The sequence below is a fragment of the Coregonus lavaretus genome (assembly GCF_964263955.1).
Source record: "Coregonus lavaretus genome assembly, chromosome: 16".
Lineage (NCBI taxonomy): Eukaryota > Metazoa > Chordata > Actinopteri > Salmoniformes > Salmonidae > Coregonus > Coregonus lavaretus.
In genome coordinates, this window is record NC_140003.1 from 42,652,556 (window position 1) to 42,665,715 (window position 13,160).

Below are 13,160 nucleotides of genomic sequence, written 5' to 3' on the forward strand. Positions count from 1 at the left end.
CTTCAGAGTCAAAGAGCCACTTACAAAGGTTTGTCTGTAATGATCTGCTTATTGTTTCAAACACTCTCCGTTTCCCATAGACATATGTTTCATAGGCTAGTGGGAGAAAGCCATCCTCAAGACTACTTCAAGCACCAGCCGTGAAGATTGTTGTTTTTGTTGTTGTAAAAAGAAAAAAAGAGAGAGAGAGGAAAAAAATGTCATTCTTGTGTTAAGCTCACTCCCTTTCTCTTACACACACACACACACACACACACACACACACACACACACACACACACACACACACACACACATGCATGCTCACACAAACTTAGTAACACGTATCCAAGCAGGTTCCCTTATTGTAGTGCTCTGACAGAACCAAATACCCATATAGAGAGAGCATGACCCTCTCACGTTTCTTTTTTTTCTCTGCCAATAGAAGGTCCAGCTATGTTCTCTGACACCTCAATAGAAGGTCCAGCTATCTCCTCTGACACCTCAATAGAAGGTCCAGCTATCCCCTCTGACACCTCAATAGAAGGTCCAGCTATGTTCTCTGACACCTCAATAGAAGGTCCAGCTATGTCTGACACCTCAATAGAAGGTCCAGCTATGTTCTCTGACACCTCAATAGAAGGTCCAGCTATCTCCTCTGACACCTCAATAGAAGGTCCAGCTATCTCCTCTGACACCTCAATAGAAGGTCCAGCTATCTCCTCTGACACCTCAATAGAAGGTCCAGCTATCTCCTCTGACACCTCAATCAAAGGTCCAGCTATCTCCTCTGACACCTCAATAGAAGGTCCAGCTATCTCCTCTGACACCTCAATAGAAGGTCTAGCTATCTCCTCTGACACCTCAATAGAAGGTCCAGCTCTCTCCTCTGACACCTCAATAGAAGGTCCAGCTATCTCCTCTGACACCTCAATAGAAGGTCCAGCTATCTCCTCTGACACCTCAATAGAAGGTCCAGCTGTCTCCTCTGACACCTCAATAGAAGGTCCAGCTATCTTCTCTGACACCTCAATAGAAGGTCCAGCTATCTCCTCTGAAACCTCAATAGAAGGTCCAGCTATCTTCTCTGACACCTCAATAGAAGGTCCAGCTATGTCCTCTGAAACCTCAATAGAAGGTCCAGCTATCTTCTCTGACACCTCAATAGAAGGTCCAGCTATGTCCTCTGAAACCTCAATAGCAATAGATGTGAAAGACCAAAACAGTCCTGTTTATAATCAACGTGACTTATTTTAATTTTTTTCATCCGTTTTATGTTAGCGTTAAATGATACAAAGTTTGGTGCTTCTATAAAAATATATCAATACAAGTATATATTTTCATGAATCGTTAGTGAGGCTCCCAGCTCTTAGTGGGGGAGGGGCTAGAGCCCAGCTCTTAGTGGGGGAGGGGCCCGAGGGTCAAACAAGGGCTTAAACCTGCTGGGTTCCGTCTTTTAAGAGATGAGCGCACGGTCAAAAAAAATAAAGATTTCAGGTGTCCTTTTTTCAAGCCTGTCCTTTCGTTCGTTCGTTCATTTGATTTGTTTAGTGTTCTTATTTTTTCATATTGAAAATCTCAAAAAGTGACTGGAGGGCGAAGCAGACAGGTGGGAGGGAAAGGAGGAGGTGGGGCCCTGGGTCAGGTGATCGGGGCGGGGGTGGAGCCGCCTATTCACTCGTTGATGCTGCTGCTCTCCAGGTCCTTGCACTGGATGTCTCCCCCGCTGTAGTCTGTGCCTGGTACCTGCGAGCCGTACTTGTCCACGCACCAGCAGATGCCCCGCTTCCTGCCGCGAGAGGGCTTGCACTGTGGAGGCAATCGATGTGCAACGACAGGTGACAAAGAAAGAGAGAGAAAGACAGTGTAAGCATGAATATTATTAATATGTATAACTGATGTGTTAAACCATGAATAAGGATGCTGACAGAGGGAGACTGCTCACCTGTTTGCGTTTGAAGAAGCCCTTCCTGTCACAGTTGGGAAGGTACAGGGACAGGGCCATGACACGGGATGTGTCCTTCATTCCCTGGATGATCCCATCCAGCTTCCTCCTGCAAGGACCCTGTGGAGGAACGGCACAACTAACATTAGCTCCCAGTGCTAGCACCATGGGTGGAACAAAATCCTGCACTCAGTCAGCTCTCCCAGGATCAGAGTTGGACAACACTAACAACCTCAGCATCAGTATCAGCACAACATTAGCATGAGCCCCCGTCTTTCCTTCTCTCCAGTCTTGTACTTACAAACTCTGGCTCGTGCTTGTCAATGGGTAGTGGGGAGTAGTCCATGGGGCCAATGGAGCGCAGTTTGGCCTGTGCCCGCTTGCGGTCCTTGTCCTTGCGCATTGCCTGGATCTTCTTGCTGTTGATAAGGTCCTGCTTGGGGAGGAGGGGCACTTTGGCGGGCTGCAGTTGGTCCTCCGTGATCTCAGTGGTCAGGGTGTCCTCGTGTTCCAGAGACTCATGATCTACACAGGGGCAAGACAGGGCATACTTGTCACATTACCCCCACCTAAAATGTTCAAAAAGCTATTCTTGCCCAAACGAAAATATGGACTACCAGATGCTTTTCCCAGGGTTTGGGCCAACAAATGTTGCTTTTCCATTTGTTTACAAAGGAGGGGGCAGGATCAAGGATCGACAGCTGATTAACTACCTCTAACACTACTTCACCCCAGCTCCCACCATAAAAAACATCCAGCATCTACTAATGGAGGTCAAAGCAAAGCAAGTAAGTCTGGTTAAACAAGTCTGAATGCTGACCGAAAAAGACCAAATCTTAGCTCAGTCCCTTCTATTTCTTATTAAGGAGGTATGTGGAGTTTTTTTGTGTGACACAGAGGCCTATTTGGTTGATCATACGCTATTTTGGTAATACATGCTTACAGTATCTGGCAAGTCCCTGCAAAGACAAATATAATTAGGGCTATTCAAAGACTTCATATCTTTCACAGATCATACTTGGAGACGTTGATGTCATAGTAACTGAGGAGCCATGGCAACTGAAGCCTACGGCAGAGGTGAGCACATCCTAGTCTGAATGTACTGTATCATTTCATATCAAGAAACAGAACTTAGTACTATAAAATACCCTGAAGCCAGGAAGAAAGGCCACTGCTCTCCCCCTACCCCATCCCACCCCCCAGAGGGCACTACAGTCCACTACAGTCCTAGAGGTACATATGGAGGTCTCCCCAGCCTAGAGATTTGGGGTCCTGATCCCTTATCCCCTCTCCCCCCCGTTCCCTCCTTGGGGCTCAGCCCCCGTAAGCCAAGAGCACTAGCCTGCATGAGGTTCTCTTAGGCCACAGAGATGAGCGCTCCTCTCCTGCTTGTGCTTACTCTATCGTAAGCACCAAAGGCACTGTCATGGGATTTTGCCAGGCCCCAAAGGCACTTTCATGAGATTTTACCAAGCCCCAAAGGCACTGTCATGAGATTTTACCAGGCCCCAAAGGCACTGTCATGAGATTTTGCCAGGCCCCAACTGGCGAGTGGCCGCAGTGCCTGTAGACGACCGGGGTTATATTTATCCAGTGCAGCGGTGGCCATGGGGGAGGGCGTGGTTGGAATTCTGGTGCTGAGTGAATGTGCCAAGTATTGTTGGGGAGAGACAACCACGAGACATCGACAGACAGCTGAAGAGGGGGATGATTAAAAATAATTGAAACAAACCACATTTCAATGTTTTCGTAATTAAGTATAGGCGCCATTGGACTGGACTTACATGGCCACCTTGGAAATTTATTTTATTTATTTTTTATTTTATTTTTGGTCATTTAGCAGACGCTCTTATCCAGAGCGACTTACAGGAGCAATTAGGGTTAAGTGCCTTGCTCAAGGGCACATCGACAGATTTTTCACCTAGTCGGCTCGGGGATTAGAACCAGCGACCTTTCGGTTACTGGCACAACGCTCTTACCCACTAAGCTACCCACTAAGCTATCATGTCGCCACTGAGAGGTGTATTCCCGGGAATTGACGTCTGATGAGTCTGGACGCAGCAGGGGTGTCTGGGAGGGGGTGAGTTGGGGGATGAAGGGAGGATGATTACTGGAATTGGGACCCTGGTATCTGAACTGCCGTCCTCGCTTTGAAATCAATCTCACAACTCATGACTTTGAAGGCGGCTCTCAGTGTTTGGATACGTCCTCGACTCTCCCTGTTCAGACCGCCAGGGTTATAAAATGCTAGAAATAAGTTTGTCAAATGAGCTTTCCTACGTGCTCGATGCCTGGATGCTGGGGGGAAAAAAACTTTCATTTGACCAGTTTATTCAAAGTACCTCTGATGACAATGCTGCATACCTTTACATTTAAGTGTCTCAAGCCTTCAATAATGATTCCGTGATTCTACAAACCATTTTCAGAATCACCTACCACAAACAGGAGAACGCATCCCCCCCTTCCATTTTACAAATACAAGACACACTACGTCATTGGCCTACTTTACATGCAGCATGGGAGTCACTTGTGATATTGACTCTAGACATTTGAGCATCTTCCGAAAATACTGCCAGGTCTCATCATGATTCATGACATTCACATTTAGCCTAATATGATTTGGGTGGAGAAATATCAGATGGAAAAATGTCAGCACTCCAATTACATTAGCAGTACGATTTGAGAAACAAGCTCATTAGCTCAAGTAAGTCATGAGTGAGGGAGATGAGAGTTTGTGATACTTGTGTGTATACTGTAGGCTTGTGAGGAAATATTGGATGTTTATATTGGATGTTCTATTGAAATATGGGATGGTAGAAGGGTTTTCTTCATATAATTTGATGGTGAAAAATGAACATCAACCCTTTAAATATATATATAACTATTATTACACAGTTTAGTGTTGAGAATTATTTCAGAACATCAAATAAAATGCTGTTGTACTTCCAATTCACAAGCTGTGCCTGCAATTCAAAGACATGGAGACAGAATGTTTGCAGACAATTGGAGTCTCTCTTTCTCTCAAAAACTCAGTTTTTCCATGCTTAAGGTCCCCAGCTTGTAAAAGAGGCTTAGTAGGCCTGTGTTTAAGTTCTGAAACCCTGCCAAGATGCTGGCCTCCAGCCAAGACAGCAAGGTCACGTGCAGCCCCCTCCATTCAGCCCAGGCTGAAGAGGTATTGGTATCTCTCCCACTGCTCGCGCTAAAGTTTTCATTAACACAAGACGAACGGAACAGGCAAACAATGTGCAACTGATATGCCTCTGTTTAAAAATTTACATGTGCGCAGGGCAATTATGCTTCATGAATATCCCAAGTTTCTTGCAGCCAGGAAGCCTAAGTATGAAAGACAAGCCACCCTTCTTTCAGTTGTGTCTCTCTCTCTCAGCCAGTCGTTATGAATCCAGTCATACAACTTGGGGTGGAAAATGCGGCACAACAATGAGATGCATAAATTCTCATTGGCTCACACACCTTACACCACTGAGTGTATCCTAGTCAATGGCTATGTTGCTAGCACAGAACACCCTCTGAAATTACACCTTTACAAGATCCTAGGTCTTGAGTAGAGGTGCTGTTAATCCAGAGGACGGACGGACGGGGGGTATGCAGTGAGATAGTGATAACGGAGCAGGAAGTCCTCTGTCATTATCTTTTAAGTCACAACACTGGCCAACCACGACTCCCCCAGTCTGATTCCGCTGCTTAATATTTCAAGGCTTCAGGACAGAATCCATGACCTGATACCTCTACCACTGTAGCACAGAGAAGGAGATATGGAAAACCCTTGGACCAGAATGAAACACTGCACTTCAGTCATTCAATTAGAGGTAGGTGATCCAGACCAAGAGCATTCGTTCTGTAAGGATCTAAACAAAATGTACAGCCATTGGAGAACATTCAATTCCACATCGAATGGCCTTGCAAAATGCTTACTCGTTGTGGCACAACTCAACCACTGCATGCTTCGGTTCGGCTTGAAAAACAAGAAAAAAGCAGCAATAGTACTGTTTGTCCATATTGAGACGCCATAGCCAGTATACACTTCCTCAAAATAGTCTGATTTAATCTAAGATAACTCAAGAAATCTGTCATTAATTTTGACGTTTTTGCAGAGGAGATCTTAGTCTCATAATCTAAGATGTTTGATGCAGTATTTCTCAAGTGAAAAAATGAGCTGAAAACGAGTCGTCTCTTGTTGAATGACAACAAACACTTCATTGAAGAATCCCTACTGTTTACCAATCACCGACGAAGGGGCGTAGACTTCAGCTACCGACTTTGGCTTGCCTTCAGGAACATTTTTTGTGTGCACGAACAGCAGAAAAAACCCTTGCTGTATACCAAAACAAACAAAGACGTCACAAAATGTAATCATAATACATGCACAAACTGTCCCGAACTGTTTCGGATGGGAAGCACGCGGACGACCTTTAGAAGAACATGTTGGTTTGTTGTCATTAGTCCTGTGACATCATCAACTAAAATAGGTGTTGAGTTAGTGTCAATGTTAAGTGCTGGTGGATGGTCAAATCAAAGCCATGTTAAACTTATCCAGAATTATATATTTTCCATTCACTTTATTGACACTTTTAGACCCTACTACCTGATTTGCTTCCAACAACACGTGCCTTAATAGAAGATGTCTTCATTACATCTCCAAAACGAATTATTTACAGATGAAATGTAGCATTGGTCTTTAGAGCTTTTCTTTCTGCTTTAAATAAAAAAATGAGTCGTTATAAAAAGTGTCATCAAAATTCAGGTGGCATCTTTATTAACACACCCTTTGGCAGTGCTAAAAAAAACAGATTTGGTTGGACAAGGTGGCCATGATGTTACTGCTTCATTCAGTGCAGTATGTTTGTTGTACAATATGTGTGTGTTGTTGGTTCAAAGCTTCATTCTGTACTGTCACGACTTCCGCCGAGGCTGCCTCCCCTCCTTGGTCGAGCAGGCTTCGGCGTTCGTCGTCACCGGCCGTCTAGCCACTGCCGCTCCATATCTCATCATTCCATTTGTTTTGTCTTGTCAATTACACACACCTGGGTCATATCCCCTCATTAGTCTGTGTATAAGTGTTCCCTCTGCCCCCTTGTCCTTGTGGGTGATTGTTTTATGTGAGTTGAGTGTAGCTACTCGTACCTTGTATTGCCGGGGTAGGTTGTTCCCCTGTGCATGTATTTTGTTGCCGCTATCCAGCTCAACTGTGTACGACGGAATAAACTCTGTATTCGGTGATGTACCCTCCTGACTCCTTCTAATCACACTCATCACAAGTACAGTATGTTTGTGTTGTTGGTTCCTGTTTTGAACCTTCTTTGTTTTGAACCTGTTAATTTTTGTTGTCCTTGGCAAAGCGTTTGTTGTTCTCTACTGAGCACGACCCTGGTGTAAGTGTCAGCCAGTGGAGGCTGGTGGGAGGAGCTATAGGAGGACAGGCTCATTGAAAAAGCTGGAATGGAATAAATGGAACGGTGTCAAACACATCAAACATATGGAAACCACATGTTTGACTCCGTTCCATTGATTCCATTCCAGCCATTACAATGAGCCCGTCCTCCTATAGCTCCTACCACCAGCCTCCACTGGTGTCAGATACATGCTAGACTGATTGCTGTAAAACTTCACTGGAAGAACTCATTCAAGTGTGCCAACTGCCAAGTAAGTTCTCTAGCTTGAATACTGTGCATGGGAACAGTGTCATAGCTTGGCCCTAGAGCATGATTGTAGACCTTACATTGACCATTTGTTTCCCATGATTAACACATGCGTGTCCATGGCACAGCATTCTAGAAAACCAGAACCTACACCAAGGAAGATTTCATGATAAACTGTCTCACATCAATCTGAAGAGGTTGGTTATATTTAGCGTTTAACAACATCCACTTCTGCGAGGAGGGGGTTCAGGGTGAGTGAGTTGTAAAATCACCCTCAGCAATGGTCTTCTCCTTATGACCTAGCAATTAAACCGTCAAACAGCTGTGGCCATCTCTGGTTGAACTGGACCAGGACTGATAGGGCCATTTGTGTGTAATGTACAGCAGGTGTTCTAGTATACCATCTACAGTAGATAGGCCAACCAAGCTGCCTCACACCAAAGTGGATTGTCATTGGCCTCTTTGTTAAGGGAGATTGTCCGATGTATTTGGGAATATAACAATGCAGTGGCAATGTGTAACCCTAACCAAAACCAACCCATGCTGGCATTCTGCTGGTCTGTCCGTTCAGTTCACATGAGGACAATTGGTGTGGAGCATCCAGGAGCTGTATGAGGGAGGGCGGTTATTACAGGAACACCGAAAAAATAAATACTTGAAGTTGACCCTGCTACTGTAAAATGTTTCCCTAAGATGGCTGGGGCTGTATCTTAAAAATAATACTTAATAACCCCTTTAGTTCTGTCCTTTCAAGAAGAGTACAGAGCCACAAATCACTTGGCACATGCATTAAGCTGTCAGGTTAACACCACATTTTGGGTGCCAGCATTTATTTAGTCCCATAGCCATTGTAAATTGTGGTAACAAGGACAGGTGACAAACAACTGGCTTCTTCGCATTGGCTTGTGATTGCACAAAAACTTGTAAATGCACCACCAAATAGGCAAAAAAATAAAGATATATCTTGGCGCACAAAAAGAAACCCCGAACTCAAAATTGTTCTGTTCTTTTTGGGCTTTGGCAGAAGCTGCATTTGTGTTGATGCTGTGTTTATAAAGCACAACGTGCTTGTTGATGTGCAAGTCAAGCTTTCTAGATTCATACACTCTCTTTAATCATCTTCTTGTTTCTTGGCAAAGGGCAATCTGTTCAAACATAAGGCTCTTTCACAAGCTCAGAGAGCAAGGGGCCTTATGCCATGGAGTCATATCTGTTGCAATGGAATCATATCTGTTGGCATGGAGTCATATCTGTTGGCATGGAGTCATATCTGTTGGCATGGAGTCATATCTGTTGGCATGGAGTCATATCTGTTAGCATGGAGTCATATCTGTTGGCACGGAGTCATATCTGTTGGCATGGAATCATATCTGTTGGCATGGAGTCATATCTGTTGGCATGGAGTCATATCTGTTGGCATGGAATCATATCTGTTGGCAGGCGTTCTAGGTTCTTGTTCTTCTGGGCTAACACAGTGAACTGAGTGGCCAGCAACACAAACCAACTCCTATGCCCAGCCATCCGAGCTAAGCACCATTTCCTTGGAACACAACTCAACAGTCAACAAAAGATGCTGGGTGACACCAGACTTCTGTAGAGATGAGAGAGAGACAACTGAGTAGTGTGTAGTTTGGCGACATCGCATTACATTGTTATACCCATGTCATGCCAATACATTTGTGAGAAAGAAATAGAGAGATAATTCAATGTTATTCCCTCTCCTTCAAGAAACAGATCTGGTATTTAAAGTGGCAGTCCCCCTTTAAAAGCATAAAGCCTTTATAATATGTAGATTGTTTCAACTGGTTCCAAAGTGGCTTTTTTTCTGCTAGGATGCAGTAGAATTGCATGAATGCAGCCCAGAGATGGAAACTATTGGGACCCCTGAGGATCCGTCTTTGGACACTTGACCTGTCCTCTCTGTGTCTGCCAGCTGATCAGAGCAGGTTGAAACACTACCCGGCAGGAAACTGAAGGCTCATGTCTAATTCCAATCAGAGGAGCCCTTGATGGACGGCCCTTCAGAGAAGAGCAACCGGAGGCATTCTGCTGAATCACTGCACTGCGCCTGGTCAGGGGCAGGAAGACGGACGCGATCCGGTTACCACAGAAGTCAGCATTCGCACACATACACAAATGCATGCACACACACACACACACACCCACAGGCTTCAGACAGAGTGCGTGTTGGAATTCAATGTCCTGGATCAGAGTGCTACTTTTATTCTAGACAAATGTACTTGGGTTTATTTCAGTTATTGCTGCAAGTATTTGTGGGATGTTATGTATAGCCTTGCTGCCATTACTACAGACAATGGTGACCTCTTGAATGGGCTGAATTCCATTTTTTTTTGGTGATTTCATGCATGTCCCCCAAGGGAGGTACAGTACATGTAGGGTGTAGCCAAAGCATAGCATGAGTCTTTCAACCTGGCCAAACAAAGAATAGGCCTAAACCACTAGCATTAATCAAATGTGGCTTGTCACCAAAACGTGTATTTAGCCTAATAGGTTCTGGTAACAAGTGACACTCTAAATCATGAATCATCTAATACCATCTGTGACCTCTAAATGTTGATGTTTAGTTAATTCAAACCTAACTCCACTTGCCCCACTGTGCACACACGTCCACAGACTCATGCACACACACCATCAGATGTGATCTTTGAGTGGTAATCCATCTCTCAACACCACCCACAGGGGCTAAACTTCAATTCAGTTTTGACAAGGTCCATAGCGCCAGGAACAGAGCCCTCTTCAGTCAATTACAATAAGAAAGACCGGATATTACAACCCAATCTCCAAATAAAACTGCAGCAACAGAATTAAACCATGGTTTGAGGTTTTAATTACACCATGTGGTGCCATATTTTAGCTGTCAGTCAAATTCGGCAAAAGTGAAACTAAAATTTAAATGTAGGCATTCATTCAGAATGGTTAAGGTTAGGGCTAAACATACGTGTAAGCATTAATTCGGAGTGGTTAAGTTAAGAGTTAAGGTTTGGTAAAGGCTTAAAACACAAAAACAAAAAACGAGTGCCTAGCACTGGGATTGTACACAAAACCATCGGAGTTGGAGTCTGCGATTTAAATATAATCCGGTACCTGCAGAAACGGCACCTCCTGGTGTATCCCAGAAGAGAATGGGATGGGTCATTATATGTTGGAAAATATTAATATTCTTTGCAGGCCGCAATTATGTTTGCAAGAAATGCAGGTGTCCAACAAAGTGAAAGGGGATTTAACTAATTAGAACAGCAGCAATGACGTATTACCACATTGGCTACAATGTGTTCTCACACAAGAATGGAAGTCCAGACAGGCACGTGTCTGTCTGTGGCGAGGCAGGGACACAGCCCTGTAAACAAGCATGCAGCAGAACGCTTTGAGTCTACCATACTGTATTCATAACGAACACAATACTGCGACTGCAAGCTAGAGAGCAGCACAGCCCACTGCTGCGCACACAAACTCACTCAAAACTAAACTGACAAGTGCGTCAGCAGCAACTTATAGTGAATGTTGGTTTTACGCACAGACCCGCACAAATAAGATCAACACTCAAAACAGCTCACCAGTATGCCTATTTGCATTCATTTATATCAAACTACCTATTGCTATGGAAGTCTACGCAATAGCGGTGTTATTATGTGCACGTGCTGTTATTGTGGCATTGTGATGAAACGGATACAGTTTGCGATTGAATAAAGACCCAGATTCACTATAAAGCCTGCCGCATTAAGACTGACAAATCGGACAGTTTGCGCGTATATGAGAAGCTCATGTAGGCTACCTGTGCAGTTATTTCAAATGTGGATTCCAAAACGAAACAAAACGTCTACAATTCCATTTACCGGGGCCAGTATAGCTGCCTGAAACTGAATTTCAACCCTGCGACAATATCATGCTGTTGTATTTTACACAGCCCCATCTTCCGTGGCTCCCCTAATCGCATGCATTCACTGCGTCTTCTTACCTATGGGTGGATGGAGGGGTTTGTATCCTTTCTCGTTCGTGCACACCCCCCTGCCATGGAGGAGCGCGTGAAGGGGCTTCTCCTCTCCATTCCGCGGCAAGCAGCGCAAGCCATGGGTGCATGTTCCGGTGTAAACACCGCACGCCTGACCTTCCGATAGGGCACAGGTTAGGCAGCAACCACAGCCAGGCTCCTTCACGAGTTGACAACCGACGGGGACCGGGGGGCACATAGAGAGCGCCTTCTGGTCACACGGCTCGCAGGGTACATATGAGCCAAAGCACCCGGTCAGCCCCAAGAAAAATGTCACCAGTAGACAAAAACTGAGAAACATATTCGTCTTGCAATTGACAAACACCAAATGTGAATAAAATTGACAGGCAATGCCCGTGCGTTAAATGATCCTATTTATAAATTTTCAAACCAGTCCGCATCCAAATGGAGAGAGTGCTTTCAGCACACTCAAAATAAAATAACAGTCAAAATAAACGGAACAAATATATTCTTTACAAATAAAAAGTATTCACAGAACAAGTCAAAATATCACCTAAAGTCTACACTTTGGGGTGCAATATTGTTTTTCTTAATTGACAGAAGTGATGTCCTCTCTGGCTGCAATGCAATTCTTTACACAAAACCTGGATTTTCCCCCCTTTGAAACCGATTCCAATACTTTCCCATCCGGAGAAGTTTTCTGAGCAGACTGATCAACTTCGGACCAGGCTTGCCTTTTTTAAATCAGCCAAACCCAAACCCCTAACAATGAATACGCCTAACTAGGGAAGGGAGGCGCACTTGTTCCATGTCTTGTCAAGTGGCCAACCTTTTTGAGCAATTGGATCAGTCTTTCACCCTGAAGGCTGAAGTGATGCCAACTGCGAGGAGCAACATAAGAAATCAACGCAACCTTAATCAATACATTTAAATAAAAACACTTAATCTGGAGGCATGATTAGATTCCACGGGTACGGAATACGTGCTTTTGCTAGGCGAGCACACACTTCTTTCTACCCCTAAATGTTTTCCACATCGTCTCACAGATGAAGCAGTGCACATCGATTAACTTAATCCTACACAAATGGCGAAACAGTTTTCTTAGATCATGAAAACGTTTGAGACAGAATGAAGGTCTTCGTAGATTGAATGATCACGGAGAGAATACAGCGCTTGGCTGCATCTATCAACCACAGTACTTTGGCTACAATGTCGGGGTGAGAACCAATAGCTGCCACAGCCTTCAATGTCAGTAGAATGCTACATTCTGCATAAACGAAGAGTGTGAATACAAGCACTGTATTTGTTTTGTAGGCTACTGAAAGCATTATCTGGCACACTATCAATCTTGGTATGAGCAGCAGTGGTGGGGTCATGCAATAAGTATGTATTATCTATCAACATTTCATTTCCCCAACATGTTGTTAAAATGTGTTAATATGAATGTCGTTTTTTAAATTATGTTTGTGCTTAGATCAGTAGGCCTTCACGTATGTATGGGAACCACCAGGCAATGCCAGGAGACTTTGGCTCTCGCCTTCCATGCTAAGATCTCCGTTTTGTATTCACTCTAAAAATAGGTGTACTTTAAAGCCTGCACCTGTTC

At 44.3% G+C, this 13,160-nt stretch overlaps 1 protein-coding gene across 1 annotated transcript; it reads right to left on the reverse strand.

The window, feature by feature from the left end:
• Nucleotides 1–1,201: 1,201 nt before the first annotated feature.
• On the reverse strand, nt 1,202–12,269 carry LOC311144035 (insulin-like growth factor-binding protein 5). Its single transcript, XM_084179962.1, has 4 exons — nt 11,561–12,269; nt 2,226–2,449; nt 1,925–2,044; nt 1,202–1,788 (listed from the first exon to the last, which is right to left on the reverse strand). Exons 1-4 carry the CDS (start codon nt 11,892–11,894, stop codon nt 1,654–1,656), a joined length of 813 nt encoding a protein of 270 aa, XP_084036088.1. The 5' UTR covers nt 11,895–12,269; the 3' UTR covers nt 1,202–1,653.
• Between the last annotated feature and the right edge of the window lie 891 nt (nt 12,270–13,160).